This window comes from Anopheles coustani, chromosome 2 (genome assembly GCF_943734705.1).
Source record: "Anopheles coustani chromosome 2, idAnoCousDA_361_x.2, whole genome shotgun sequence".
Classification (NCBI taxonomy): domain Eukaryota; kingdom Metazoa; phylum Arthropoda; class Insecta; order Diptera; family Culicidae; genus Anopheles; species Anopheles coustani.
In genome coordinates this window covers 24,567,657-24,588,000 of record NC_071289.1, presented here as the reverse complement: position 1 = coordinate 24,588,000, position 20,344 = coordinate 24,567,657, and the positions used below count along the sequence as shown (strand labels likewise).

The 20,344-nt window shown below is 42.8% G+C and overlaps 1 protein-coding gene across 1 annotated transcript; it reads right to left on the bottom strand.

Annotated features, from left to right (window-relative positions):
- Positions 1–1,601: 1,601 nt before the first annotated feature.
- LOC131265822 (uncharacterized) lies at positions 1,602–20,008 on the bottom strand. The gene is made up of 6 exons (XM_058268152.1): positions 19,402–20,008; positions 4,120–4,489; positions 3,908–4,035; positions 2,799–3,841; positions 2,054–2,392; positions 1,602–1,961 (listed from the first exon to the last, which is right to left on the bottom strand). Exons 1-6 carry the CDS (start codon positions 20,006–20,008, stop codon positions 1,602–1,604), a joined length of 2,847 nt encoding a protein of 948 aa, XP_058124135.1.
- Positions 20,009–20,344: the final 336 nt, after the last annotated feature.

The following is a 20,344-nucleotide window of genomic DNA, read 5'->3' as shown; positions in this document are numbered from 1 at the left end:
TTAGTTTACAGACACCTGAAAGGATGATTATTTTAACACGATCAAATATGCCATTTATCATACAAAGATATTCAACCTTCAGCAAACCTAAAATAATTTTGAAAAATGAGTAAATAATTTGTGTATTCAACGAAGAACATTATTTTTAATTTTTTTTAACAGTATAGCCTCTGGAATATTTTTAAGCATGAAAACTTGACAAATCATTTGTGTGAAAGTTGTTCACTTACAATTAATCTGACTTCACACTATTTTAAAGAAATATAATAAAACCAACCAACAAAACAAGTCACTTTTCAACTCACTCGCGTGTCAATAAAAACCTTTTCTTTCCTCAAGACCTCCATCACTTCACACCTTTCTTTCTTGTGCTTCCTTATCTGCCGGGAACCTTATGGGAAGGTGGCCGCCACACGGTATCACTTTCTTCTCCGGACGCGCATGCCGACGGTCCGACGTCCTCCCCGGACGGAGACGGCAACGGCAAGGGAATGCAAATATTTGACTATCGCACCGTCATGCGCTGAGCCATGCGCGTCGGCGTGTGGGATCGTTTTTTTTTTAGTTTTTACTTTTTGTTTTGCTCTGGTATCGCATTTTCTACTGAATGGTGGTTTTTGGTGGCCATCATGGCGTGAACAACAGTACTAAAATCCCCAAAGTAAGAGGATGTTGATAGCCAAATCGAAACGGAAAGCTGTTGTCAGCATAGAACTTTACCGAATTAAGATCATGTTGCTAGTTTCCATACATTTGAAAGAAAGTATTAGAGTAGAACTATTATCCGTTGTGCTAGGAACCACGCCAAATTGAGTTAGCAATATAATAAATTGTTTATGAGATGTTAAAATATATATTATATGTTTCATCACCATGAGTTTGCCGCGGAATAATCTAGTTTTCTATAGTTTAGTACTTTTAAACCATGATCCAGAGTGTCAAACTAAAAACATTCAAATGTTATTCAGAGAGGTTTGATGCCAATGAAAAGATAAATTAATGTACCACGATTTTACATAAGATTTTATTTGCTAATATTTATATTGCAGGTCGGATAACCATCACCATTACCATCACCCACCAGATTTATAATTTTAGCCAATTTCATTCCTGATTTGTATTACATATCTTTATGTCTTTGAGGCGATAAATTTGAAGAGGACAGATTCTTTTAACTTTCTTCCAAATCACGTTTAAAAACAAATGGGATATGTTCAAAGCTTAAATATTTGTTTATTACTAAAATATCGCTAACCTACTGTACATTGTTTGGGCTTCTAACAACTTATCATACTCTGAGTTCGTCAAACATTGCCTACATCATCCACCGTCTATCCTATGCCAGAGAAAATATTGGATAACACATTAGAGAGCGAGCACTTTTTATCTAATCCCGTACACTTTTACGTCCATTACAGTCTCTACATCTGTCTTTCTTCGGTGTGTTTTACTAATACGTATATTCGGTTTATGACACATAATATGGTACGTGCGTTGTCTCTTCTGCCAATCGATGTACGATTTACCGACAAACAAACATGTGTTTTCAACACATAGAGCCTCATCCGTTAAGTTTAAATTCGTCTCAGATCGTCCGTATCTCAGGCGTACTTCAGCTTGTTCGCGTTCACATCGGGAAAGAACGTCCCTGCCGTTTTGACCAGTGAAATAGAATCTTTCCCATGGTGCGTTGGCGCCGCAGAAGTCGGTGGCATCGGTCCACTCGAGCCACTAGTCGCACTGCTTCGAAACACTGAAGCCGCCACCTCCGGTTCCATTCCACCGATAGGCGTCCGATAATCCACCAAGGGGGGTCCAACCTGTCTCGCCAGCGACGGTGGATACGCCAGCAAGGGTTTCTCCAGTGCCGCCCGGTCACCGTGGCACTCGTGGTTCTTAATGTCGGCGAACGTCTCGAAAAGGTTCCGACAGACGACACACTTAAGGTGGTTAGACCGGACCTGGAAGCGGAAAACCGGATGCGTAAGTCGTCTGAGGCATGTTCTGATGAACGTTGGCTTACCTTTTCCTGATGTTCTTGACTTTGTGTGACGGTGGCCACCGGTTCATGCTTCACTTCCCGCATGTGACGTTCGAGCAGTTGGGAAAAGTTGCCAAACAGTGCCGCCGAGTCGAACCCACCGAGCTGCGGTACATTTGTGGCCAATGGCAGGTAGTTGCTTCCTGGGAAGTACTGTGTGGTAGTGGAACTGTTGGTACCGGATCCATCGGAGAGACTCCTTCCGGTCATTCCATTACGGTCCGCCTCTTGTACCACCGCCGGTGTGACGTCCCTTGACGAAACGCTTGCCGAGTGGACATCCGTGGACGGTTTGGACTCACTCTTCTCCAACTTGAAGCTGGTGAATATGGCTTGCGGTGAGTCCTGGACCTGTTTTCGAGGGGTTTCAATGGTTGCAAAAGAGGGTGCACAACACCCGGACCGGGAATAGAGCTTTGTTGTATTATTTCTGTCTCTTGCATGACGTTCGACTGCGGTTAGAGACAAAATCTCTATGTCATCCATTCTGGATGACTAGCAGTCTACGGGCGATTTTGTAATGGATGAGATGAGTTTGTCATGATTGAGATGATAGAAACAAGGTGATTTAGAGAAGTTTGATAGTCTACAGTAGTTAGTGGAGGGACAAGATAGGCTGTCTGTCCTGTACAAACGTTAAGATAAGATATGGGAAAGAATACGAAAGAGAGGAAATGGAAAGTTAATGAGTTACAAAGTTTTGAAAGGAGTTACCCACAAATAGGGGCTAGGGGGCCACATGCAACACGATACTTACGTTGTTATACACCTCCATCACGTGGTTTTTACGCGGACGACCTCGCTTCCGGTTGAACAGGGTTTTGCTGGAGCTGAACTGAAGAAAGTTTGCCGTTTCCAGCAGTGTCCGATGATCCCGATCGAGGGGTGAAGAACCATCGTGGGGTGATCCTTTCGAGCTGACGGGAGTACTCGACGCCACCGAGGTGTCGTCTTTTTTAAGAAGACGATAGTCGACCGAAGGATTCGACAGTAATTTCGAACGAGGCGGCGTACTGCTTAGCACTGGTTCCTTTTTCAGGTACAACGGTACATCTGTGTGTTGATCCCGGTGATCGGTGGTGTCGTCTGGTTTGTATTTCCGCTTCGTACCAAGAGATTCCTCATGGCCTGCCGCCACCGTGGTTTGTGCCTGTCCAGCTATATGATCCAGAAGGGTCGCTGGAGGTACACCCATTGCACTGCCGTACAATTGGCTCAGGTAAGCTTCCTCAATGCTTCCCATCATCGTGAGATTGCGTAACATTTCCACGTTCTCCGGAGCGAACACCTGCTCGTAGCTCATCTGCTGCAACAGCTGAAGGCGCATATGGTACATCATTTGGATCGGTAGCGTACGGAAGGTTATTTCCGCCATAACCGACAGTAGATCGAGGAACGGGTTCTTCCCTGTCAAACTCGAACCGTCTGACACCGTCGCTGGAGCTGGTGATAGCCTTGGTTCCTCGACGACGCCGACGGGCCGCTCGGGTACATTCTCACCAGCGGCCGGAACCGCTTCATCCGGCTTCGGTTGGTTACTGATTTTACCCAGCAAACTCCGGGCCATCTGAAACCGCCGGTAGTCCACTTCCGTATCCATGCGCTCGTGTTTGCGCTTGTGACTCAACAGCTGACCGCTCGAGTGGAGCACATAGCGACAGTTTTCGTGCATGCAGTGGATGTGATTGCACACCCGCGAAAACCGACAATCTTTGTAGGTGCAGTCTTCCGTCTTAAGGAACTTCTTGTAGCCATCCCGCAGGAGCATTTCGTCCTTCTGGTGGTATGTTTTATGTTTCTCTGCAACAGGCAAGAAAATCTGTTAGTACCAAAGTTACTCACCGGTTTAATCCACCTTTAACCTACCCATGTCAGCTTTATTTTTGAAGGTGTATTTGCAATTTTCTCTTCTGCAGTGAAAGTGCGTCGTCCTTTGCGATCGAAACACACAATAATCCGTGTTGCATTCTTCCGTTGCCCGAAACCGTTGAAATCTGAATCGAATAGAAAATGTGTATCAAAAATAAGAGGCTTGCCATTTTTTCCACCACTTCCTCCGTTTTCTTTTCTTTACTCACCCATTCTTGACGATCGCCTCATGCTTCCGGTGATAGTTGGCATGCATCTGGACGTCGCTGGTGCTGATGTACACCTTATCACAGTTCTCGTGCACGCAATGGTAGTGGGTGTGCTTGTGGTTGTGCTGGCACGCACCGTACTGAATGCTGCAGTCGTCCGACGAGGAAAACCGGTAGAATCCGTACTTGAGCGATTCCTTGCGCTTCTTGTGCCACTTCAGGTGACGGATGATTTCGTACTTCTTGTACAGAACCTTCCCCCGGCAGAACGTGTCGTGGCAGTGAAAGTGCTCGTGCAGGCTCTCGTACTGACACTTTTCGTGCTTGCACTCGTACCCGGACGCGTATCGCTGTATCAAACCGTAATTATCTGAAAACGGGGAAATGAAAAAAGGAAAAGTCGTTAACGTCTGATTTCGCCGGAATGTATGCAACAGTGCGAACACTGTGCTGTCGGTTACAGCCTTTCTCCTTCCAATTCCTAAATGTTTCAACACAATTTCGAAATTATTCAACTTTTCATGCTCAATTTCACAGCTGTTTAGCAAGTTGTATAGCTTGAAACATTAAAGACGGTTGAAATTCGTATATTGAATTCTATCATCCATCCCATGATTAAGAGATTCTCTAACAAATATGTAGTAATGATATGTTTAGCAGAAAATATAATAAGCCAGTTTCCCCTTCTTTGTTAACCAATTTTGAAATTATGGATAGTGTAAAAATTATTGATAGTGTGTCCAATTTACCACGAATTTTACAGTTTTTGTTACCCATTGAAAAGTTTGCTTTTTTCTCGTTTTGTTTGTATTTATTCTTAAGTGGTAATCGTACGAGATACGCATTTAAAACACAAAAAAATAGATTTACTTTCTCTACTTTTAGTTAGAATGAACCCGTTGAAGGTGTGCTCTTCGATCCTTTTATATAACTAAAGACATCCCCCTATGCTGACGCAGCGATGATGTTTATCTGAAAGTTCTGTTGTAGCTCAATTTGTTCAGTAGTTTCAACAGATAGTATGTCGAACTTACACTCAACTAAACGAACTGGGTTTTGTATAGCTCGTTTTCTTTGATGGCAATTTTGATTAAATAATGATTTGTTTAAAAAAAAAAATCGCAGTTTGTTCAATATTAATCGTTCGAAACATGTTAGAATTATCTTATCAGTTTGCCGGCAATGTAAGCAAATACCATTGCATCCCCACCCAAACTGCCAGCTGGTGCCATGCTTCACTTCTTCCGGCGTAAATCCGCTCAGGCCAACAATTGCTCCACACCTACTGCACTTGGCGCAAATCAAAATCATATCAAAAACTCGACTTTGCTTCCGCTACCAAATCGGGAGCAAAATCAAGTTCAAATTACGCGTTTTCGTTGTTCAGCCTCACTGATACCTACAAGGCAAACCACACTCCGAGCACTTCCCGCCATGGGTCAACCCTCACATAAGGCCATGGATTAGCCCCAGCGAAGCGACAGCTCCGTCAGCAATTTGAGCCGATTACACTTGTAAATATTCCAAAAAGTGGAAGGAATTCCGGCATGCCCCGTTTCTGAGTTTTGATTATTATTTGATTCGACTTTTCAAGATTTTCGTCCTCATTTCACGTTTTTTCTCGTTTCGCTTCGATCGGCCAAAGCTAACCGTCCACATGTGCATGTGTCTGAGCGTGCTTTGTTTTACTGACGTAAGATATTTTGCATTTTCTCCTGCTCCATTTTCTCCCGGCCTGGGTGTTTTACTTTATCGCCTTTTTGTTTCTTTTAATCACATCGCGCAATCCGAATCCGGCGCTCGATCTGCGCGCTAACAAAGTATCAAATCGCGAACCTCAGAAAGGGGCAGGTTCTGCTTTAGCTAAGTCATTGCAAAGACCTGCGCCCCGGTGAAGGACGAAAGCAAATGGACGACGACGAAGGGTGTTTAAAAATCGGGGGAGAATGGAAAAATTAACCATGATCTTGACTATGTTGACCAGTGGCCGGCGGGGGGAAGTGGGTGAACCTGCCGCGCGGTGCGGAGGAGAACCGAAGAAAAAAAATGTGTACCAAAAGCCAAATCGAAAAATGACAGAAACCAGTATTTTGATGAATATGTGAAGGAGATCAATGCTAATGGTATGTCAGAAATTTCCGAAAATTCCACCCAACCCCAAACCGACCGCGCTGACGCCAACGAGAACTCGCAAAATGTTAGTTCTCCTCCCGATTTCGACCAATATACTGGGCACGATCGGACCGAGCGAGTGAGTTCGTTTCATTTGATTTATTTTAATTCAACCAATATTTCTTGCCGCTCCGCATCATCGGTTATCGTCGGCCTTAGCCTGACGCTGGTTGACTGCTCTATGAACGCAACTCAACCCCCTCTTCATGGGGGCTGGGGGGGGTGGTGAAAAAATAAGCCAACACCAAACGACTGGACACCACTCCGTTAGGCATACATTTTTTCAGTCATTTGATCGGTTCGGTTTTTGCCACTAAAGGAAACATCTCATGATGTCTGTATTTTTAATATACATTTTTCTTCTTTCACGTTGCTCTCACTGCTGGATAATTTCAAAAGATTCATTTAGTTCCAGGGGGTGAGAAGCTCCATAGGAAAATAGGTTTTAGCTCCAGTTTTTTGTTTGCTTGGCGAAATATTTCCAGTGAATGTAGCGACTTCAAACACACGCTGTCAATCGATCGGAGAGAAAGGCTACACAACGGATGCACGATGTCGGCTCGTTCGAAGGAGATTTTAATGCTAGGATACTCAAAGGAAAGGAAAGTACATAAACCAAAGACAAATGCACAGTGAACCCTTGCAGAGACAAGGCGTTAAAAGAGCGTAGAAAAATGAGCTGCTGTTTTTGACAGGGGAACTGGGGGAGTGTGTTTGCTGTACACAGTTTGTGACAGTTTAAAATATTTTAATTATTTTAATAAATTTTACTGTACAATGTTGGTTGATCTAATAAATTAAACGGGCCACGATTGCGTTGAAAACAAATGCATAAGCTCATCTCAAGTTTCTAAAGCAGCATTGATCTATGTATGCCCTTTCAAAGCATCCTTTGTGTGCTAGTTTTGTAGATATACTTATAAAACATTCGATAAATATGTCAAATATAATTTTTGCAAAATTTAAACATGTATTTATCCAAAGTTAAAATAATGTCACATCATTCTAGGCTCTGTTTCAATATTTTTCTAGTAGCTCAAATTTAATTGCTCTCTTAAGGGTTAATAAGTATGTAAGAAAAGGCATAAAAAGAATCATTTCATCATCTCGTAATGGGCATTAAGCTAAAAATAAGTTAACTTGTTTTTTTTTTAACGAAAGGAAGGACGCAGCATTTTTTCTCACTATTTTGCACACGAAATAAATAACAAAATAACTCTCGTTGGATGACAGATTTAAGGTGAATGGGATGCGTGCGTTTTCAATGAACGGCCTTCACGTTTAATGTGTATAGCAAGTGTTGAAAGTGGCAAGTAGCATTTATAAATGGTTAGGAGAGAACTGTAAAGCAAATGTCAGTCTATTCGAGAGAGAATCAACCACAATTTGATGGATACAGGTTAAAATATTTGAAATATAATGCTACTACTTTTTTTAAACGCTCAATCAGCTTTCCATTATGATCCAGTAAAGCGTTTTGCTATTAACTCCCCCCCAATATGTTTCTCACTTTTTAACATAGATTTGTGAAAGATGTTACGAGTTACAAGCTTAACATCCATCTATTCTAATCAATCCAATCTCCAACCGACTAGAAACTTGCAATTGCTTGATGTGCCTCACTCAAACTGTTTCTAAAATTGGACAAACTCACCTCAGGACATCGAGAAAGTGGAATTACTTTTCGAGCGACCCGACACCTTCGAAAGAAAGTAAAAAAAACCTCAATCACTTTATTCGCTTTGAGCACAATCAAGCTCATCATGCTGTTTTCGGCCGTTCATTACCAAACCATCCAGGTCTATTTTCTCCACCAACCGTTCCTTCTGTTGGGCTTTCGATGGCCTTTCCCCAACTGCTTCTTCCATTCGCTATATTTTAACCGCATCCTCCTGCCCCAGGTTGGGGGTGGCTCGGGGAGACCACGATCGACATTGCCACTTACGGGTCGGTCCAATTGGTTTGGGCTTTTGGTTTGAATTTTACGCTGAAACGTAGCATTTTTCTCCCTTTAATCTAATATAGAAAGAGATGATGATGCCGATCACAAAGATCAGATTGATAGACTGCCTCCCGAGGATGATGGTCCTCGTACTCGGGGCGAAGAAGAAAAAACTTAAGTGACCCATAACGTGGAAGGGAATCCCGTGGGGCAGCGGGAAAATGAGAGAAGAAGAAGAAAAAAACACCATCCCCACCACCATTCGGAAGTGTGTGGAAAAGCAGCATCCAAAACGCACATCATCTCAACGGAACGCACACAAACGCAAATCATGATTCGATAAATGTGTTTTTTAACATCAATCAATTCATTGTTTTCATTGCGTTTGCCTTTTGGCTGACGGTTGGTTGGTTCGGTTGGTTTCGGTTGGTCCGTTTGAAGGCCGCGGATCTGCTCCCGCGACTCCCGCCCTGTTTTTATGCGTTTTTTTTATGCTCAATTTCGATCTTTTCAATAATTTCTTTCCCCCTCCTATTTCGTTCGCCACATTTTATCGCGCCCGAAGTCCGATTGATGATTCGTTTATGACTTACGTTTATGATTAACGCTTGTGATTTAGTTTATGATTTTTCTGCTCTCTTCTTTCGAACCGCGGCGGAACAACATATGATGTGACAAGTGTCCAGGTGGGAACGAGAAAAAGGACTCGCAAAAGGGGATTTTCGAATTTGACATCGTTATCCACCTGCTCCCTGTCGTTCTCGCCGAACGGAACGAATTTAGACTTTTGACTTTTTGCAACTCTTTGCCGACACAGGATCTTGGGTTTCATTTATGTATGTTTTTTTTTTCTTGCCTGACCATTTCCAGCTCTATCTGTAAATCAATATCGATTAGAAACAACGCTGCAAGTGAGCTAGAAGCAGGCCAGAGCTGCGAAGGGAACTGAACAACAGCACACACCGACACGCTTAATCTTCCTACATCAATCCTCCCGATTGAGGCGTTTGGGGCCACGCTGAAGGTGAACGATTTAAATATCCCAAAATAGAGCTGGCCGGTTTGAAGCTGAACTGGACAATAATGAAGTACGGCTCGTCGACGAGGAGAGCGATCGTTGAGGCAGCAACCGGTAATAAACTACAATACAAAAAATATCAACACTATACGTGGCAAAATGTGGCCAACAAACACACAGGAACACAGGAAAAAGAAACAGAGCCTACCGAAGACAACTGGACCACTTGGAAGTGGCCACGCGGGGCAGCAGATTAGAAGCGTACAAGAAAAGCGAGGGAAAAAAACACCAAATGGAATTGTGAAAAAAAAGTGATGTAAAAAAGCCACATACACACCGCGCAGTGTTCAGAAATAACAAGTTATCATACAGATTGCCGAAGAGAACTTGCAGCCAACAACGGGGACACGGGGGGATCGGGTTACGGGAGGTGGCAAACGGTGGCATTGGGTGAAGCAAATAGAGCCGCGGTAAACCGCAAGGAACGCCACACGGCCAGCGGAAGAGGATAAGGTCCGAACTGGAATTAAGCGATGGTAATCTCCCGAAAGGCCACCAAAATGTGGAGCCACCGGGCGAATGTGGTTTGTAAGATTTGCGCACGCGTTTGCTTTCGAAGGTTAGTTTTTTAAGGGTAACTCACGGACTTGCTCCAATTGGCCGTTGTTTCTTTTTTAATCCGCAGTAACAAAACCGGTAGGGTTGAAATTATCGTCGAACAAAACTTCGGAAATCGGATCGATCCACACGATACCGAACAACGTTGGACTCCGGGGCGTGATGTTTTTCTTGAGAGGTACAGTTCGATTTGGTCCTTTCCCTAACTGAACCGGGACTCGTACCGGGAATTTGTTTTTGGGTCCATTAAGCGCAAATCCGAAACAAACGGTGTACAATTTAAACGGAAAAAGAAAGAAAAATGAATTCCCCAAATAAGACATGTTTTTTTCTTAAATGCATCAAACACAACTCGCAAAGAAAGCTAAAACCTAAAAGAGCTAAATCGAGGGTAACCTAGCCCAAGCAGACTCGTCGCCATCGCACTTAAAAGCTATCCGGGCGAACAAAAAACCCGGAGTGCGTACCTCGAGATGGAGGCAGAAAGGAGGTGAAAAGCATATTCAAAGCCCGAGAGAGCATTCCGAACCGTGACGTCAACAAATTATGTATGAAATTATTTACCAAAATTATTATATTTCTCCACGGGCCTGATTGATTTATCGAACACATTAAACTAGTTCAAATTGATTTTCGCCTCGGTCTACCCTGGCAGGTCCCTGGGTCGGGGTGAGGCATGGACGGTGGGGATGGAGCGACTCCTCCTAGGTGGCGTTTTCTTGGTGCTTAGGTTCGCCTCCGCCGGATTCCCTCCGGCTCAAACTGTGACTTGCCAAAAGGAAGACGTCTTGGACGACCTAGAAGACACACCGGGGAAACGATCGTAGGACGAGTTCAACCGGCTTCAACCGATTGTGAACGCCATCGACACACTCTAGGCTGTGTTTTTGTATGTGTGTGTGTGTTTTTTTTCTGGAGAAAAAATGTTCCTTGTCCATAATTTTTTACTTTAAAATTCGACCGGGTCCGAATGCTGTATTTACTCCATTTATGCCACACTCTTCTCGAGCCTCCAGAACGGCGTCGGGGGTAGGATGTCTAGATAGGCTTTTCTCGCGCTTCGCGTGCCTGCCCCAGCACCATCAACACCAACCCTCCAACGACTCCCAGGAAGATCCGTTGCTTTTGGGTATTTATTTTCCTTACACAGCAACGAGCGTGCGCGCGCGCTCGAACGGCCGATCCGGCTCGTGCTAATCTGCGGAATTTTGTGGCTCCTCCCGAGGCCTGACTCTAGCGCTTTTTTCTTTCCATTTTTCAACCCCAACACAGAAGCTCCACCATTAGGGAGCAGAGTCTTTCATTTTGGCGTAATGATACGGTGGCCTAAAACATTCCCAGTGATCCAGGGCGAAGCTGGGCGAAGAAGCCTGGCCAAGAAAGCGACCGGTTCGCGCGCCCGGCTGGCGTCAACTGGTTCGTCCCGCGCGAGGTACTCATTTTCGGCCAAAGGGATGACGTTTTCGAAATGCTGACCTCCCGAAGCAAATCAACAAAAAAAAAAACAACAAAAGGAAACCACCTCGAACGGGCGAGCGAATTGTCTTAAAAGCTTCCGCATAATCTACTTATTTGCGTTCGACGCCGACACTGACATGACGGACGATTTTTATTGGGCACAAAGTTGTGCTTGTTTCGTTGCTTTGGCGAGTTTTCATTTTATTTTATTTTGGGACCAACAGAACTCGGGCGATTAGATCGCGTTGGGAAACGAACGAGCATGAAAGGGTGATTTTTATTATGTCCTTAATGTTTGACTGCTACAAGGCATCCCAGAATGAGCTTGTCTATGATCCGATGGATGTTATACTTGCAAGTATCAAATACTTGTCAAGTATTTCCATTGATATTTGCAAATCTCTACTTGTAAGGCTTTGATCAAACTTTTTCTTTTAGCTGTAAACTTGTACAAGGGATTTTAATGATCGTTTAATTTCGACAACGAAACAGCATGTGATATGAGGATAAGATAAGTTTGTTGCTACACTGTCCTACATAAAAGAGAACTTCTTATACCGGAAAATTGAGAAACGTAGAATTGGTTTGCCAATATTGAACAACTAAGCTGATAAACATGATGTTTTTGCTAGTAATCTTAAAAGACATTAGAGAAGCGAAAAACTATTAATTAAAAAAAGCTGCCAACGTGTTGGTACAAAAGTATAAATATGTTTTTAAAACTTTGAATAAACCTTTGCCAGAAGGTTTTTATATCCAAAAAATGTTAAATATTTTCATAAAACTAAGGAAAATAACTTTAAAAAATGCTAGATATAGCGTATGAACGAGGTAAGGCTGTCATGAATTATTCATTCATTATGAACTATTGAAAACATAAACAAGTAAATATTTATGTTGCTGTGAGGTCTTCAGCGCTGTGCAATATTTCGCGCGAACTCGAGATTCGATTTCGTTTCCGGAAAAATCCGTTCCTCGTTATGCTTGCTCAACCACAAGCCCTACGCCACTCACTGTCAGGTCCATCTGTTCCAGATAATTCAACTCAAAAACAAAAGAAAAGGCCACATCAACGAAAATACCCTCCGACGGATATAACGTCAAGTGGCTGGAACTGATATACATTCATATGTACTAAGACTTTCTCAAGCAGCTTCCCAACGTCAGGTTCAAGAAAATCATTGAGGAAGAATTTTATCAAACACAACATCGCCCCTACGAAGGACCATTGACCGGCAGCATCGGTCAAGCCGTTTGCCTCGCCAGAAGAAGGTTCGTTCGGTCGAAGGATAAACACAAAGAGTATGTTTTGATTTTCAGCGAAAGCATCATTGCAGCAGCTCATGTTTCCACCGTTCTGGGTCGGGGCAAAGCAAATAAACACTAGAACTGCCGTGGGACTGGTTTTTATTAGGCTTGATTGAATCATGCACTCTCCGGGCTTAATTAAATAACAGATTCTGAGCAATTCTGTCCGAAATGTACGTTTATGCTGTTGATACGTAACTCGTTCAATCGTGATGCATTTGCAAACATGAAACAGTTCGAAATATGCTTGAGCCTTATGTTTTTATGGTATTTTTAATCCATTCAAAATTATGTTAAAGACATATGCACGACCATACAAATGCAAATGAAGAATTAAAACCGCTAGCAGAACGTTTTCACTCTTTTTGAAACCCTACCGACACCGATACTCCAAAGACAATTGAATTCGTGGCCAAAATCAACCGGAAGCCCGTTCGTTCCGTTGTGTTTTACCCTTCAAACCGGGCGGGTAAGAACTTTTTATTTCTACTTGTAAAGCTATGTATAACCCACTGCCCATGTGCGTACATGCATGCTGGAATAATAAATATGTTAACCCATAAAAGCACTTGCTCATCGAATGCCCATCGGCAGAATATATAAATGGCCGATATAGGCGCCGGACCGACAGGAAATGGTATTTCTTTATTCTCCCCAGTGACATCATCAATTACACACACACACGCTAGGTGCGATGGGAGGAATGCGGTCGCCCATTTCAAAACAATAGCCCCATCGGGAGTTCTTATGACAAACCGTCAGTGGATGCGGCAATGGAACACAAGTAAGCTAAATTGCCTTGCGGACGACGGTGAATCGTGAGTGCAAGTATTCTAACAATGTTGCTTTATACACATAATTTGGAATATTTATTTAATGTTTTCTTTATTTTTTGTACATTTCATTTAGAATGTTAAATGAATGTTTTCAATATTTATGCACAAAGTTAATTTCGCAACTGAAATAATAATGTTTTTGGCTACAAAAAGCATAGAAATATGTTTTGCCTGCAGCTATAACTTAACAGCATTGGAACAAAACAAGGGATAAACTATGTACAAAGCAACAGAAACAAATATAAAGATTTTTTCACAATTGTTTACTATAGTTGACCAGCGTCGAAACAAGAAATTTATAAGTATTCTAACACATTAATTATTGAGAATAATGAAAAATGTACGTAATATCTTGAAGAAAAAATTACAAAAAATGAAATAAAAATCATCTTTCGGTTGAGTAACCATAATTTAGCTAACTGGAATCAAATTAAATTGATTCCATTTAACCCATTTTATTTCAATGTATCCAATATAAAAATTTAATTTATAAATTTCAAAATTTTGTTTCCTTTTGCAAGAAAAGTTTGCCTAATCAAACATAACTTTAACATTCATAATTTATGTCATTATAAATCCATGTACCATCTCGCGGTAAAGTGTCACCTAACGCAACATAAACGGACAATGCGTAATACCTCCGAGTTCTGTGCCACATTTGCCTAGAATCACCGATGGCGCACGACAGTGACAATGGTACCGACTAAACCTCTGGCAATATGGAGATAGTTCGAAAAAGAAAGGAACGATCAACTACCAACATCACGCATCAACGGAATGAAGGGAAAAAAATCAACATAACAACATTCAAATGATCGCACAAATGGCGCATACATGTTTCCATCCGCGGGGCAGAATCGCACCGAGTCCTAGCGGCCTTTGATTCGCTTTGATTTGCTTTCCCTTTCCCCGGGAGGGGGCAATCTCTCTGTGGTCGCACAAACCCACAAACACCCAGCACCAACCGAGCGCGTTCATTTGCTTGTGAAAAGTTGCATTCCAGCAAGTGTATGAAACGAAATCAACCACCAGAGAAATCTCCCCCCGTTCTGCGACTGGGGACCAATTTTTTTTTGTTCCTTTCCTCGATGCTTTATTGGTTTATTGTGACTAATTTGGTTTGATTGCGGTTTCCGCGGGTATGTAGGAAAAATTTTCCGCCTCGAACGGTTTCAGTTTGTTTAAGCGTCCCAAACGCTCGAGCTCGGAAAAGAGGAGATAGGAGATAGGGAACGAGGCCAAGCCTCCCACGGGAACGGAGGAGGGGGCGATCTCGGTAGAAAGGTTAATTTCATTGATTGAGCACAGTTTTCCCATCCCTTCTTGGGCCCTTTTGGAAGCGGCCGAGAAATGCGCTCGCAATCTCGGAGCCCGGCGGCTCGGAGGAATTGATAAAACGTATCGTCCATCCTTCGGCCATCCCTTCCGTCCATTCTTCACTCTTTGTGGCGGAAGCTAGCTTTTAATTTATTCCCGGTTACGATGACAAAACTTTACTTCATCGTTATTATTGCAACGAAAGCAAGCCCATTCGGGACTGGGAAATTGGTACTGACACGAACGAAACTCTGCCGTCAAATGATTCAACAGTGGATCCGCTGAATCTTGCCCGGATACGTGCGGTCGGGCATAGATTTGGTGCCAAGTGGTCACTTTCTGCGTCATCAGTAATTCAAACCATCGGATGATGTGTAATATCACTTAATGAACGAGTCGGTAGGGATGAATTCAACGCAATAGTTTCAATAAGTGCCATTTCCTTTCAGTTGAAACATATTTTTATTCATTGATTTTTTAAATATTTCCACAATTTTTCATTTTGACAATCACATAGATTTACCTAAATTGCCCTATCAAAATAGCAATACGTTTCAAAACGTACAATAACAAAGCGGGACGAGAAAGGCCAACAATTTATTTAAATGTAAAAGATGCACTTGAAAATGTTGCTGCTTTTTTTATACACAATCAACGAGAGCTAAACAATCCGATAGTACCGAGCGAAAGCCACCTTCGGCGTGGCCAAAACAAACAAAAAACCGTTTCTTTTACTATTTTTAAAATTGATCATCGGTAGTTATTTTCGTAAGAACAACGACTATTCTTTCAAGGTGCACACTTTCCCCGGTAAAGATCGCTGCCAATGCGCATTGTCATCTGATCTGGCGACGAAACGCGATCGATTAATTTGTGAGAGAGGTTCGATTTTGTGAAGACAGCACAGGGGAGAAAAATCTCATCCTAAAACCCACTGTTTGCGGTGGAAAAAATGTCCCGAAATATAAACGTAACATCGTCATTTGTCTGACTGTTCACCTTCGCCAAGTTGTTTACAGCGACCACAATTGATCGTCCACCAATGCATCGGCGGACGGATAGTTGGCTACTTGGTTGAGAATTTGAGGCTAAAAAAGAGGCATGTTTATATTTCATTAGGGAATCGTCGATTCTTGTTTCATCCATTTATGTTGCAGAAGTAATATAAGAAATCAAATTGGTATCTAAATTAAATCTGCTATCTTTTTAGTGGACAAAACCATGTATCAAATCAAAAGCAAATAAACACAATAATATCTTCAAATAAGGGACACTTTTCCAGAACAGAACATCTTATGCGTAAAATAAAAGTCGCTGTATCGAATACAAAATCAAGCATGTGTTTCGTCGTTTAAAATGATGATTCAATGTTTGGACCCTGAACACAAGTTTTGAGGACAAAACTATTTTGAAACGGAGCAATTATCATGGCCTTAAAAAAGACTAGGGTTATTGGAATTGATTTTTACTATAAAATACTATATTCATTTTAATTCCTCTTATTTACAATGATTCGACTTTTATGAAGAAGGAAATAGCTCACGGTTGCCAATTCTCTTAATCATTTCAATATACTTAAGCATTCGTCTTATGCTCTCTCGGGTAAAACCCCGACGATCACGAATACCTCCAGTTCAATGTTCAATTCTATTTATAATATCAGGGAGGTTCGTTTTGGAACTTGTTTCCCTACGTTGAGAAAAGCTTCAACTCCCTGCTCACATGCTTCCAGTTCACCGAACATAAATCAACGAATGATGAAAAAACCTCACCACACTTTACTTTAGCTTCTTTTTTTTCAAAGGTTTCACCCGCGGATTAGATATCCTTTCGTATAGGAACGGCTTTGCCCAATTTGATTTCGAATGATTTTCAACTCTTTCTTTTCGGTGATCTCTTCATAGACCGACAGCCGGACAAAGCCGAACGCGAGGAGAAATGAAACCCCTAAAACCGAAAGAAACAACGAAAACAAAATTCTCCTGTCCAACAAGGATCATTCTTTCGCTCCTTCCTCCGCTCATTCGCTCGTTCCCCCTGCTCATTCCTGCCCCTGGGCCCATCGGTTGCTGCTTCCATCTTTCGATTTATTATTTCGCTTGCTCTTGAATCAATCTATCATCGGCACTTAATGTCAATTTCTCACTTGTTTTCATCTATTCCCAAATGGATCGTGCTTTTCTGCTTCTCCCTGCTTCCTGCCCCGCCTCAGCCCCCCGAGCCCGGCTCTGCGACCGGTACATGTATGTTATTATATGCTTTTGAACTTTTCTCTCCTAATTCCCTGACCCCGCCGGTTTTTCGGGACGGAATTTTTGCCCAAACCAACACGGCAGGGAAGGAAAAATCTGACGGCGTCATGGCGTATCGCTAGGCATTCACAGGTTCAATCCGATTCGACCGCTCGGTCGCGTATCGAGATCCTTCAGTCGAATAAAAATAGGAAACAAGTGGAATGGAACATTAGAAGCCCATAAAAGGAAGAAAGCAAAGCACGGACCGGGCAGACACATCATCTTTCGCCCGGTTTCGAGTGCCCGAAAGATGTTGATTTTGGAGCGCGATCTCGAAAACGACACTCGATCTCGGCAGGGCCAGGGTTTAACGAAGAAATTTTTTAATGTTTCAACAGCATCAGCAAAGGAGGGAGAAAAAATCTCAATTTCAATTCCACGGTTCCATGCGCTTTGCCAGAAATCTCATGGCTCGGGCTGCCCCATGCGACATCAGGCCGACCGAAGTCGATACAACACTTTTATGAAAATCAATTAGAAGTTAATTTAGCGGCAAAATTTCTCCGCGATCAGCGACAACCCTTTGAGTTTCCTCACTCTCATCAAATTCATCATTCCTTGCTTTGTCCGCCACTCCGTTGTTTCTTGTTTTCGTGTATCACTCGTTGGGCATTTATTGATTCCATTTGTTGCCGGTTTTGTTTTCCCTCCCGGATCCCGTGCCCCTCGTTCGTATTAACGTTCGTCGGTTATTTCTAGATTCGGAGGTTGTTCTTATCCCGGGATTAATTATATTTCATGTCTAAGCACTTCTTTTTGCCAAGCGCCTTCATGGTAAGCGATTGGGAAGAATCGAAAAAAATGTTGTATATCTTTTACTCCGCCTCGACACCGAACTCTCTAATCCTTCCCTCGTTAAGAGGCCGACCCTCCCGTCATTTAAGGAATCTGTCGATTCCCGCTTCCCGCGCTCAAACCCCTCATCGCGCGCCCCCGTTCCCGCATTCGTTTATTTAAGAATGAGAATTTTATTATGTGCCGTTTTATTGGACAATGTTGACCGGCGTAATGGAGCGCGCGGGGAATTGTCCGACGTTAATGCGAGCCTTTTGAATATGCTTAATATCGCTCGACGCTGCCGCCACACATCGAAACCCCCTGGCAAGAAACTGGACAAGAAATGAAATTGTGTTAGAATCTCAGGGCTAGAAGTTAACTGAACAGTGAACCTCGGGGATGGGGAAAAAAGTGGAAAACAAAGTACAACTTTGTGGCCTTCCGCAAGAGGGGCACGAGTCCTAAACACATGACGCGGTGTATGATTTTGATGTGTGGCACGATGATGCTGGCGATGCTGAGACAGTGAGAGTTAAATTTACGATCGACCCGGCATGAGACAGTTGAGTCTCGGAACTCTACAGCTTCACTTTATGCTGATCTGGTAACGCCGGTCCACATCATGGGAGGGAGGAGGAACGTTTACTATCGCGAGTCTATTTTTTGTTATCTCTTAAATGGGACAATTTTAGCACATTACCGTTATGTGTGAAATTGTCATTCAAGCTCGCGTAAAAAGCATGTGAAGCAGGTCATGTTTACTCTCACTCAACGACCGAGAAGCCACCAGAGCAAGGCAAAGTGAGACATTCCTTAATTTTATTATATTTTGTTTCGCGCGAAAAGCGATCTTTTAACTATTACGTAACCATACGTACTCGTACCATACTTCCAAAACTTAGCGTGTGAATTGAAAAAACATAAAAAGTAATTGTTGATCAACTTAACCCAATGAAATCGAAACATTTCCAATATTGTCAAAAATTAAAAATTGTCAATTTTGTTCTTACTATAATGTTAACCCAAAAGGAGAAAAAGATGAGATGACCAAAACGCATCCTATAGGTGTCAATTTTCGTGAAACGTATGAAAATCGTAGTTTGTGGGAGTTCTTCTCATTTGTAAGGATCATTGTGACCAATGCAAAAGATCTAAATCCCTTGAAAAAACAAAACAAACTTTTAAAAAGCTTCTTTAGTACCGCTCGTGTAAACCTACCGATACTATTTAATAAATTGTGTTTTATATTGTCAATACTGTTGATGTCAAATTTGTACCCTTGTATTAAACCGTTTGAGTAACACGAATGGTTGGACAAAGACATAAATTATGACAATTAATTTTCAATATGTACTTCATTTAACTTCCTAATCAATTTAACTAAAAGCGCAAGTATCAGCAAAATACTTTATAATTACAACAATGACCAGCTTTAAAAGACAAATCAATTTTAAGGAACTTAAAAGCAGCCCACTTTAAATTATGCTTATCGGATTTAAACGAACTAACGTTTCTTCGCAATAAAACCCCTCCTAAACTCACCGTGAAGCAGCTCGAGGATGGTCGCCATGCTTTCGTCCTTCTCGCTATCGGCTAGAAATTTGCTAAACTCACTAAACTTCGCCTCGTCCATCTCGCCCAGGCGGCTCTTGATCGAGTTGTTGTTGATGTTCGTACCGATCGCACTCGCACTGCCACTGTTATTGTTGTTATTGTTTGCGCCGAGCGGACCGATGCTATTGTTGTTGTTGTTGTTGTTGTTGAACGGATCGGTGAACTTGCCGCCAACGAGGCCACTGTCACCGGCACCGTAGATCGCTGTCGTGCAGCTACTGCCACTGCTGCGATCACTTCCGGCCGTGTAGTCGAGCGAGGATGTCGTCTGACCCCGTGCGCCCGCGCCCCCCGGCTGATCCTCGCCTTCCGCCTCGCCCAGCTGTGGCTCACCGTCGCTCTCGGTGATGCTTCCCGTCCGATGGCGTGCATCCTTTGCGCATGCCCTGCTGTTGATGTCCGCCGCGTTCGAGCTCACGCTCGCATCCTCGTCCACGCTCGTGAAGCGTAGCCTTTTCGCCGACGGTGGCGACAGATCGCGGCCAGGATATACCACCCCGAGGTCCTGTTCTTCGGTGCTCTCCGGCGACATCATGGCAGGCGAGTGCGGAATGGAGCACACACACACTTTGGGACCTTTCCCACGCACCTTTAAATATTTTGTGATCGCACTTCTTCTAAATCCCACTGCTCTGTTTCTTTAGGTTATCACCCCAACACATTTGATCACTTCAAAACTAACTTCAGAAATGGGAGATGTCGTACAAAATTATCGTAAACATTTCACTAGGTACTTATCAATGAGATATTAATTATCTGGCAATCGCCATCAGCACGATATCCTATCACGCTCGAGTACATTTGTCACGCAACCGAGGGGATTCTTTCGCTAATTAAACTAAAGCAATCGCTCCTTGATTATCTCAGTAAC

What these genes read in the sequence shown, in the direction of transcription:
- LOC131265822 (XM_058268152.1), bottom strand. Translation starts at nt 20,008, where the DNA reads ATGATGTCGCCGGAGAGCACCGAAGAACAGGACCTCGGGGTGGTATAT. An exon ending in TGATGGAGGTGTATAACAAC is followed by an intron (nt 2,393 to 2,798) that starts GTAAGTATCGTG and finishes CCTCGAAAACAG; the next exon opens with GTCCAGGACTCACCGCAAGC. An exon ending in AGCATGAACCGGTGGCCACC is followed by an intron (nt 1,962 to 2,053) that starts GTCACACAAAGT and finishes TTCCGCTTCCAG; the next exon opens with GTCCGGTCTAACCACCTTAA.